Source organism: Nannospalax galili, unplaced genomic scaffold (assembly GCF_000622305.1).
Source record: "Nannospalax galili isolate Female #2095 unplaced genomic scaffold, S.galili_v1.0 scaffold137, whole genome shotgun sequence".
In the NCBI taxonomy this organism is placed as follows: domain Eukaryota; kingdom Metazoa; phylum Chordata; class Mammalia; order Rodentia; family Spalacidae; genus Nannospalax; species Nannospalax galili.
This window is the reverse complement of record NW_008340203.1, coordinates 2,249,378-2,259,851: the sequence shown is the minus strand read 5'-3', so window position 1 is coordinate 2,259,851 and position 10,474 is coordinate 2,249,378. Positions and strand designations below refer to the sequence as shown.

General features: G+C 50.6%; 2 protein-coding genes across 6 annotated transcripts; one reads left to right on the top strand and one right to left on the bottom strand.

The window, feature by feature from the left end:
* The first annotated feature begins 475 nt into the window (after window positions 1–475).
* Psmc3ip (PSMC3 interacting protein) lies at window positions 476–5,828 on the top strand. The gene is made up of 8 exons (XM_008835307.3): window positions 476–603; window positions 686–786; window positions 944–1,033; window positions 3,542–3,653; window positions 4,129–4,274; window positions 4,358–4,411; window positions 4,555–4,614; window positions 4,690–5,828. The coding sequence occupies exons 1-8, from the start codon at window positions 570–572 to the stop codon at window positions 4,744–4,746; spliced, it is 654 nt and encodes a 217-aa protein (XP_008833529.1). The 5' UTR covers window positions 476–569; the 3' UTR covers window positions 4,747–5,828.
* On the bottom strand, window positions 4,967–9,960 carry Mlx (MAX dimerization protein MLX). 5 transcript variants are annotated; one of them, XM_008835313.3, is made up of 8 exons: window positions 9,822–9,958; window positions 9,414–9,450; window positions 8,879–8,968; window positions 8,523–8,629; window positions 8,237–8,336; window positions 7,946–8,045; window positions 7,397–7,598; window positions 4,967–6,054 (listed from the first exon to the last, which is right to left on the bottom strand). In XM_008835313.3, the coding sequence occupies exons 1-8, from the start codon at window positions 9,861–9,863 to the stop codon at window positions 5,998–6,000; spliced, it is 735 nt and encodes a 244-aa protein (XP_008833535.1). In that variant the 5' UTR covers window positions 9,864–9,958; the 3' UTR covers window positions 4,967–5,997. The 5 variants fall into 5 exon arrangements, with proteins under 5 accessions (XP_008833535.1, XP_008833533.1, XP_008833536.1 ...); XM_008835311.3 differs by having other exon boundaries at window positions 9,660–9,938; XM_008835312.3 differs by lacking the exon at window positions 4,967–6,054 and adding an exon at window positions 6,775–7,240 and having other exon boundaries at window positions 9,822–9,960.
* Window positions 9,961–10,474: the final 514 nt, after the last annotated feature.

Here is a 10,474-nt window from a genome sequence, read left to right as displayed (position 1 = left end):
AAGCGTTGTGGCTAGAGTAGCCCCCTCCCAACCCTGCCTTTCCTGGGCATTTAAGCTACAGCAGGTGTCGAGTGCCCTCTCGTGTGCGAGCTCGGAAACAGGTGTCCGGAGTTGGACGTGCTTGTTTTCACAGCCTCCCTCCCCCGAATACCCGTAGGTGGTCCTACTTTACAAACGATGCCTCCAGCCGGGAAGGGGCACCGGAGCACCCCCTTGTGGGTAGCACCCTTGAGACCTTGCGCTAGTCCATCGCTGACGTTTCTTCCCCTGCCAGCACCTCCGGGCCTAGCTCAGGTCACCAATGCGCAGTGGCGGCTGAACCCGGGCTCCCGGCCTTAGACACAAGCACTACACAATCCAGCTTCCGCTCAGAACCCAGGAGGGGCCTGCGGGGGCGGGGGGCGGAACTACGGTGTCTGCGCACGTCCGCGGCGCGCTTCCGGAAGACTTCTTCCCCCCAACCAATCGCCGTTAAAGGCGTTGGAAGCGTTCCCCGCCCTCGTCGGAAGGAGCCGTCGCCCGGAGCAACCTGCTGGTCCTGCGGTCTGAGTTTGGTGGCGGGAAAGGCCATGAGTAAAAGCCGGGCCGAGGCCGCGGCGGGAGGTAACGTGGTGTCCGCGGGGCCCGGGCGGGAAGCGGGCGAGGGGCCCGGCGCTGACCGCGTGTCTTGCCGGCTCTCTCACAGCCTCCGGGATCCTCCTGAGATACCTGCAGGAGCAGAATCGGCCGTACAGCGCCCAGGACGTATTCGGGAACCTGCAGCGGGAGCACGGGTTGGGCAAGGCGGTGAGAGCATCCTCGCTGGGGATTTCCTCGCCGCGGACCGCCCCCCCGCGTCAGGCTTGGGTCCCCCCTCCCTGATCCTAGGCGCTTTCCCCGCCATCTGCAGCACCTCCCCTTCCCAGGCCCACTCTCCTGATGGCCTCACTCGCCCCTCTGCCAGGTGGTGGTGAAGGCGCTGGAGCAGCTGGCCCAGCAAGGCAAGATCAAAGAGAAGACTTACGGCAAGCAGAAGATATACTTTGTGGATCAGGTGAGGAACCCGAGAGCCTGTCATTGAGTGAATCAACTCCCAGCATTAACTCGTTGGGAGTGTTGAGGCGCCCCAGAAATTAACCTAACTTGCCTTGAAAAGGGCTTCAGACATCCTTAAATCAAGGTGTGCACTTCCCTTTATCACACTTCATCAGTGTCCCTTCGAAGTATTAGACAGAAGACCCTGACTTGTTACTACCGAGTCAGATTTCTGCTTGGAAGGGTCTTCCTTCCTACATTAAATATCAGTATCAGTGTGGCTAAAGTAGAATGCTTCATCTCCTCCCCCAAAACTGGACCCTCTCTTGGCATTGTAATGGTATCATTCTTCCCCCAAAGCAGGGGAGAGGGACCGGGAGGGGTGGGCTGGGGCAGAGGGTTGGATATGAGTCTCCTAGGCCAGCCTCCTGAGTGCTAGGATTACAAGTGCTGCTGTGGCTGGCTCAGTTCTTCATTAAGTCCAACCTATATGTTGTCACTCCTCTCTATCAATAGGCCCAGGTGTCCCATTGCAGTGTCCTAACTGCATCTTGAACACTGCAACCAGAATGATCTATGTGACTGCAAATGGGGCTGGTGAGAGGGCTCACAGGTAAAGGCACCTGCTGCCAAGTCCGACATCTTGAGTTCAATACCTGGGACCCACATGGTGGAAGGAGAAAACTGACTTCTCCAAATTGTTCTGTGACCTCTAGCACTGTGGCACATATGCATCCACATACATAAAAATACATGTGAGTCTGGTCATGTTCTTTCCCTACTTTATTAAAGTTTTTGAAGGCTCCCAGTGCTGCATGGGACACCAGATAAAATGCCTCCTGTTAATGTGCCCTGCCAGCCTGCAGGCCTCACTTGCTGGACTTGCTTCTCTGCACGCTGGATGACTCAGATGTGTTTCCTCTGTTTTGCCTGTCCTTTTGCCTCTTCCCAACTTATTTTTTTTTTAATAATTTATTGAGAATTTCATACATGCATATAAGGTGTTTTGATCAAATCCATGCCCACTCCCTCCCCTCCAACTCCTCCCATATCTCCCCATCACTTTTTTCTGATAACTTCATGTACTCTTTATTTATTTTCTATGGGGCTTCTGGCTAACATTCCCCACTCTGAAGAGATAACCCTAAAATCTTTTAAGGATTAGATAAAAGCTTCCAAATACTTTTGGCATTTTTGGTGTTTGGAGCAGTATTCAACTTGCTCTTAACTCCTTCAGGATTTCACTCTTCTCCAGAAACCCTTCCTGAATGCTTTGTACTGTCACTTCTTCTGGCTCTTACCTTGAGTTATGTTTTTCTTTTCTCCTTGTCTCCCTCACTAAACTGAAGTTCCTCTAGGGTAGACCTCCATTTCTCATTTTTGTTTACTCAGAAACCACCCCCAGAATCTAACAAAATATTCAATATTTAACTGCAATGTCAAGACTAATTTTTTTTTTCATCACAGATTTTATTTTGCTACCTATTGAAAAATATCCTAAAGGAAGAGTTGGCACTTTTTGTCACAGGTCTCACTGTATTTTTAGACTTTTTGAGACATATGGTTCAGCTCTGCCATTGTACAACAAAAGTAGCCATAGATCATGTAAATGAATGGGTATGGCAGGATTTGGCTCTTTGGTGGCTCCTCTTCTTCAGATTCACCTTGCTAAGCATACAGTCCGAACTGCCCAGGCTGGCATTCCCATTTTAACCTCCCCAGCATCAGCTTACAACTTTTCAGTGATGCCCAATGGTTTCTTTCTAGCCACGGCTCTAAAGGGAGGTGCCTGTTCCTTACATAGATCCATGCCTTTTCACCTGGTAGTCTTCCTGTTATGAAACACAGGACCTAAGTTTCTTCACCTCAGGACAATGCTTTTTTTTTTTCTTTTGGGTCTTTTTGAGACAGTGTCTCCCTGTAGCCCCAGCTGGCCTGAACTCACTATGTGGACCGGGCTGGCTTTGAACTCACAGAGATCCGCCTGCCTCCCAAGTGCTAGAATTAAAGGCATGCCACACCTCACCCAGCAGGAGAATCTTTATTTCTTCAGTCCATGAGTGGTTTTATCACTACAGAAATATGGTTCTGTTCCAGTTACTACTTTTGCCCATCTTGACATTCATGAGAGCATGTATTACATTTCAACTTAAAAAAATTTGTTTTGTGTGTATGAGTGTGTAGTCTATATGTATGTAAGTGTACCCATGTCATGCAATGCCCATGGAAGTCAGAAGTGGGTGTTGGATCTTCTGGAACTGAAGTTAGGATGGTTGTTAGCTGCCATGTGGGTGCTAGTAATCAAACCCAGGTCCTCTGCAAGAGCAGCCAGTGCTCTTAACCTCTGAGCCATCTCTCCAGCCCCCCACATTTCAATTTTTATTCCTTTTTATGGGGAATGGGGACTAGGCATTTTGAGGATCTATAGTGTTTGGAGATGTACCAGGTATTTGAATGTTGTCACCCCCCAGCTGTATGTTCCCATCTTTATGCCTCACATTAAGTACTTGTGTTTCTTCTCTGGCAGGATCAGTTTGATACAGTGAGTGATGCTGACCTCCACAGCCTTGATGACAAAATTGTAGCACTCAATGCTAAGGTCCAGAGCTTACAGCAGAGCTGCCGTCACATGGAGGCTGGTAAGACTGGGGGCCCTTCCCACCTTCGAGGTGCCCTTGGACTCGGGTTTGGTCTAGGACTCACTAAATGAAGGGCTCCTTGACTGCAGTGTCTTATTGTAGCTGAGACCTCTTTGCCAGGTGCCTGAGGTATCACATTGAAAGAAATGCTGAACTACCACTGGGCAAGACCTGCATTTGCAGGTCTGATAATCAGCACACCATTCCTTTTATTCCTGCTTCTTTAACCTGTCACCAGTCTGCTCAACTTCATACCCATTATTGATTATCAATAAGGAAATGAAAGAAAAATAGGAAAACAAACTAATTCAGTAAGCCTTTTTTTCCCTTGAGCATTTCCAGAATATGGGGTCCTATTCTGGCTAGATCTCAGAACAAGATGGAAGTTGGTCTCCCACCTCTGGGACCACCTGCTGGGAAAGCCAGAATCCCCTCCCCAGGGGTAGCAAGTGACCCTGGGGGTATATGGTTTCAGAGCTGAAGGAGTTAACAAGTGCACTGACCACTCCTGAAATGCAGAAAGAGATCCAGGAGTTAAAGAAGGAATGTACTCGTTACACAGAGAGACTAAAGAACATCAAAGCAGCTACCAACCATGTCACTCCTGAAGAGAAGGAGGAGGTAGGCTGCGAGGCTGGAGGCTGTCTGGGCAGGTCTGCAGTGGACCTGAGGAGCTTAGAGGATCACCTTTTCTCCCTGTACAGGTGTACAGAGAGAGGCAGAAATACTGCAAGGAGTGGAGGAAGCGGAAGAGATTGGTGAGTGAGTGGGCCTCGAAGGGAGCCTGGAAGTGTCTTGGGAAATGACAACCAAGGACAAGTCTCTGCCCAAAATAACTGAGCAGGCAATGCCCAGTACTGCTACTGCCCATCTGAAAAGGGGTGGCTTTGTTTCTTGTCAGACCATAGAGCTGTGTGATGCAATCCTTGAAGGATACCCAAAGAGCAAGAAGCAGTTCTTTGTAAGTAACTCTTTCCCTTGCTCCCTGGGGTCTTTGCCCAGAGATGATTCCTTCATTTCTCTTCCTGGCCCACAGGAAGAAGTTGGGATAGAGACAGATGAAGATCACAGTGTTACACTCCCAGACCCCTGAGGGGCTATGGTGGGGCCTAGGACCAGAGATGTCCTGAACTGGCCACTTGGTCTAGGTTGGCTTCTTGATGTTCTTGACCTTTGAGCAGAGCAGAGGGGAGAGAAGTACAGAGCAGGGTACTGGGTAAAGGGATTCAGGGCTGCTGGCCAGACATGTCTGTTTTGTTGTCCATATTGCAATGGCCTCAGCTTAAACATGCGGACTTAGAACAACCCTAAAGGAAAGTATTTGGCAATATTTATTGTAATATACTTTGATACAAAAATACTTAAATTTCCTCTGGATAGTCAAACCTCCTAGATACCAAACCTGAGGAGGGAGCATGGGAGACCCAAGTACAGAGACGCTAACAGACACCAGCATTTGAGAACCCCAAGGCATCGCCAGGCCTATCCCCTGGAGACCTTTCAGTATCTTCTATAACCCCTTTGCTTTACCCCAAGTCCTGGGAGAAATGTAGGTAACACTGGGAGATGATCCAGATGGTCCGAGATGCTAGACAGAAAGGCTGGGGTAATTTAAGGGTCAGTTGATTTTTCAAAATTGTAACTGTAGCAAAACAGCACATTGGTATTTAGAAAAAATAAAAAAATTCAATATGTAGTGCTGGAGACCTGCCTTTGCCTTTGGGTAGAGGACAAGAGTAGCTTGAAGCTTTGCTTCCTTCCCCTGGCACCCACAGCAGGGGAGGGTGGTGGTGGCAGAACATGAGGGGAAAGCAGGAACCTACAGCCCTACCCTGATCTGGCCAGAAAACCCTGGCCTCACTTAGTACTGATTGCACAGCCCTAGTGTAGGTACAAAGTGGCCTTTCACCCTTCATGGCTATGTGACTATTTTCTTTTCATCTACCCAATTACTGCCAAAATACCTAACTTGAGCCAAATGTTGCCCAAGAGACCAAAACAGAGGCAAACAGTTTGCAAATATATATAGATCATGAGCACAAATCTGAGGCTTAGGGAAAAGGCTGAGAGGCCAAGGTTCTTTGAGGTACCCAGAACAGACTCCTGTCCTGAGGACTTCTGCTGGGAGGGGGAAGATTGAGTAGGTCAACATTGTCGTCAGTATAATAAATTAATCAGAAACTTCCACAAAACACTCAACCCCACTCAAGTGAGGCTGGGAAAACCAAACACCAAGTAGAAACCAGCTGACCGGTGTGAGGTATCGCAGTCCAATCTCATAGGCCCAGCAGTTCCATGGCCAAACAGACTCAGAAGCCTCTTGTTACCTGCCCTGCAGGATCCATCAGTAGAGCTGATTTTTCAGCTGATGCAGGACACCAATCACAATTTCTCGTAGAGTCTGGGAAAGAAAATGTGCAGGTGATAGCAAGGCCTTTAGATGCCTGCGTAGACCAGACATGCTCTTTAGAAGAGGGCATTTAAAAACGGTCCCCTAGAGGCTGGACTGTAGCTCAGTGGTGGAGTGCTTGCCTGTCACACACAAGCCCCTAGGTTACTTTGCCTTTAATCCTATCCAGCACTTAGGATGCAGAGGTAGGTGGACTGCTGTGAATTCTAGGCCAAAGTTCAGAGCTAGGCAGGCAGGCTACAGTGAGACTCTGTCTCAATAAATAAAAAGGCTAAGAGATAGGGTTCAGTGGCTAAGAGCATATAATACTCTTATAGAGGCCCCAAGCTCAATTCCTAGCACCCACATTATGCAGGTCATAACTGCTTGTGACTCCAGCTCTAGAGGATCTTGACACTTCTCTCTGGCCTCCACTGGCCCCCACACAGAAACACAAATAAAAGCTTTTTCAAAAAAGACCCTGGTTCAATCTTCAGCACTTCAAGAAAAAGAACAGAACAAAACAGCCAGGCATGGTGGTACCCTCTTGAAATCTTTATTTTTTGAGATAGGCTCCCCTTGTAGCTCTAGCTTATCTGGAACTCACTATGTAGACCAGGCTGTCTGTCCTATTCTGCCTCCCAAATGCTGGGATTAATGGCGTGGACCACCCATGCCTGGCTCCAAAATGATTTTTTGAAAAAGGAAAGGAAAAAAGCCCCAGAGATAGAGTGATGTCTATAGTTTGCTTTTACTTTGAAATAGCCTTGAAACAAGATGGAGAAACATGAATATGTGATAAAAGAAACACAATAAAATATTATTGGTATCATTAGGTGGCGTGTATGCATGTTCTAACAGTCCCTCACTGTTGCAGTAATGCTTAAAGTATTTCACAGTGAAAATGTTGGGAAACAAAGGGGTAATCTGAGACACAAGTTCAAGCCTAAGAAAAAGCAACCAGGCCTCAAAAGCAGAAGAGAGTATAACAATACAAAGCCATGGGTCTATGTAGTGCGTGGGGGGAAGGGGGGGGGTCTTACAGTCTGCATGTTTCTCAATACTCCCAAGTAACTGCTGCTGGCTTCCACACAGGACAGCCAAGGAATAGCTAGTGAGTCACCAATGATGTAGGTCAGAGCTGGACCTGGCACTGGGGGCTCTGAACATTATTGCCAGATGAGAGACTTAGCTGAATCTGCAAGGCAGTAAGGAGAGAAACACAATACTGCAGGCTGTAGACACCCTCATGAAACCTAGAACAGCTACTCTGCTTTTCTGAATAATGGCTTGGACCACTTCGTTTGAGGGTAGGGAGAGAAGCCCAGAGCCAGTGACCCTTGCTATCCCATACCTGTGGCTCACAGTGCTCCTCAATCCAGCTGAAGACACAGGCTGACAGCTCCTGGAAGCTGGCCACAGAGATGGATGCATTGAAGGACTGAAACAGGGAGTCCATGATGCCTTGAAACACGTTGAACTTGACCTGGTCAGAGACCTGGTCCTCTCCCTCGTGAGGGTTGTCCTGATGTGCCTTCACAATTTGCTCATAGTTTCTGAAAGCATACAATCACGGTTGAGGTGCTGTGGGATAATCCTGTGCAAACCCCCCACCCCAAGGTTCTAAGAGACCTCGGGATGTTTCTACCAGACACTGAGTCAGAAACAGTGGCTAGAACCTTCCCTTCATTAGCCTGATGGGCATTTGTTTCTTAATGTCTGTTGTGCTTGTGCGTAATGAGCTGTTAGGAAAAAAGTCTTGCCTCACAGGGGCTATCACATGGAGTCAGTATTAAGTACAGGCATTATGATACAGCCTCCGAACAAGAGAAAAGGAGTGCCTGGAGTGACCTTTGCAGACTTCCCTAGAAGCTCCACTCCCGAAGCTCAGCACCCTTCTTACACTTTCATTATCTTTAGAGCTGTGACATCCTTGCGGAGCGTAGATACTTCCTCCTCCTGCTTTTTCTTCTCCTTGTGTAAAAACTGGATGTAGTCGATGGCTGGGGTAGGGGCAGAGAGAGGGGATGGGTACAGAGGAAGTCTGAACCAGGGAGACAAGGCTCATTTTGTTTCTCCTTCCCCCATAACCCAACTTTCCTATTAGAGCCACCCCACCTGGGTCACCAGGTACTGGCCTCTGCATAACCCCTGCTGCTTCCCGTCACTCCCTTGCCCCTTGCCCTGGTCATACTCTTCTGTAGAACAATGGCTTTGCTGAGCTTCTGGGAGCCAATGGAGAAGTCCTGCTGCTGGCAGGTTGGGACAATGGTCTGAAGGTCATCGTAGCCTCTCTGTGGAGACAGCAGGGGAAATGGGTTCCATGCTCGAAACTCAAAGCTCAGAGGGCTGGAAGGAGGGAGTTCAGGTACAAGACTAGCCTAGCTCCCCACAAGACTGGGACTGAAAAGGCAGGGCAGGGTGAATATGAAACATGCAGGGTCCTCCTTTGCTACCTGAAATGCAGCCCCCCAAGTCACCTTGATGGCATCCCTCCTCTTCTGCTCAGCCTGAGTGTGTGCTCGCCGCCGCCGGTCTTTATAGGACTCCTTGTAGGACTCTTGGTGGTAGTCGCTGTCCTCATCATCTACACTCAGTTGGAGCAGGGAGAAGTCAACCTCGACACCTAGGGGGGCTTAGCTAGCAAACTTTTCCCTAGCTGAAAGAACCTAATACCTAGGATGAGGTGAGACAATAAGTTGTTTGTGTTTGGCACTTTGCTCCAGAGCCACCCCCATGTGGACAGTGGAGTGTCCCTGTCTAGGAAAGATGCTAAGATGATGTCATAGCTAAGTTCCCCCAGGTGTGTGTGTTGGGGGAGAATGTTGCTGCCTACCTGTGTTGGGGACGGAAGAGGCACTGGTGGAACCGATGCTATTAGCTCTGGATACTACGCTCCCCTTGGGGGTGCTTTCTACAAAAAGCCCTGCAAAAAAGAGGCCTCAATCACTAAGGGGTGGGGAACGTTGCCAGGCCCTCAGACGTCTATGGGCACAACAATTTCCTCAAGTGCTGGCCTCTCCCCTTCCACACCAAAGCCAGCCACCACTAGGCCACCTATTTCCTGCCAGTGCTCCTGTCCAGTCTATACTGCTCCTCAGGATGGGAGTCTCTGGCTCACAGAGGGGCATCTGGATGTGGTGAGAATGAGCAGCTGCCACTGTTTCCATCATCCTCCCGTTCCACAGCAGGGGAACCAGGTGTGACCCTTGGTTGCTTCCTGCCTGTCCTCCAGCTCCTCCCTCACTTCTCAAGCCAGGACCTTGGCCCAGTGACAGAGGACTGTGCTCAGGTGTGGCTGGCGAGACCACAAGGATCTACAGAGCTGAAATGGGTTACTCCAGGTGCGAAGACGGCGGGGCGGCACTCACCAGGGTCCAGGCTGTTGTCACTGTAGGCGTACTCCACCTGCAGCACCAAGCAAGGGGAAGCCGGTTAGACCTCCTCCCCTAGGAAAAGGCACGCACCAACTGCGGGGGCGCGGGGCAGCCGGACGGTTTTACCCGAAGCTCGGCCCGGCCGGGGTCGCCTCCCCTCAGCGCGGTCCCGGCCTTCTCCACCCGCCTCCCAGGCCATCCCGCACGCCCGGCATACACACGCCTCGTTGGTCTCCCCACCTTCGCGCACGCCGGGTGAGAGCTGTCTTCTCTGCAGTCCCGGGACCCGGACAGCAGGGGAGACTCTGGGGACAGCTGGGGAGCCCCTAGTCTTCCGGACCCCCTACGTGCACGAGCACGACCCGCCCTCCCCTCGCCAGCGTGCGCGTCCGCGGGGCTTGCCTTGACCCAGGGGTCCTCGGGAGAGGCGCCCGGCTCCGACATCCTGGACCTACCGAACCGGAAACAAGCTAGCGGACTGGCCCCCAGCCTCGAGGAAGAGGCGAGGCTCTGCCACGTGACCCAGCCCGCCAATCTGCAATCGCGGGAGAGGGCGGGGTGGAGTGCTGCGCTTGCGCGGCCTTGAGCGCTAAAAGCCAGCTGGACGCTGCGGCCGGCCCCGGGGTCCTGGCTCTCCCCCGTTTAGAATGTAGAATGGCAGTAGTTTCTATGTAGTGGAGGACCTCGAGAAGACTGAAGGGCTGGACGTGTACTTAGTTCGGTGGTGGAGCCCGCTTGAGAGCGCCACACGCAAAACGTCTGAAAAAAAATACTGTTGCTGGGTGTGGTGGCACACGCCTTTAATCCTAGCAATCGGGACGAGAGAGACAGGCGGGTTTCTGTGAGATTAAGGCCATCCGGCTCTACATACCGAATACAGGCTGGCTGGGGCCTGTGAAAAACAAAAAAATTGTGCGCACAGCTGAGCAGGCCCTGTGGCCAGGCCAGTAAATCAGGAATTGGGCAGAGAGAACCCCCATGTCACATGATCTGACCCCATCAGGCTACAAGTTTTGTGAGAGTACATTGTGGTCCCCCCCCCCCCACCTTTAAAC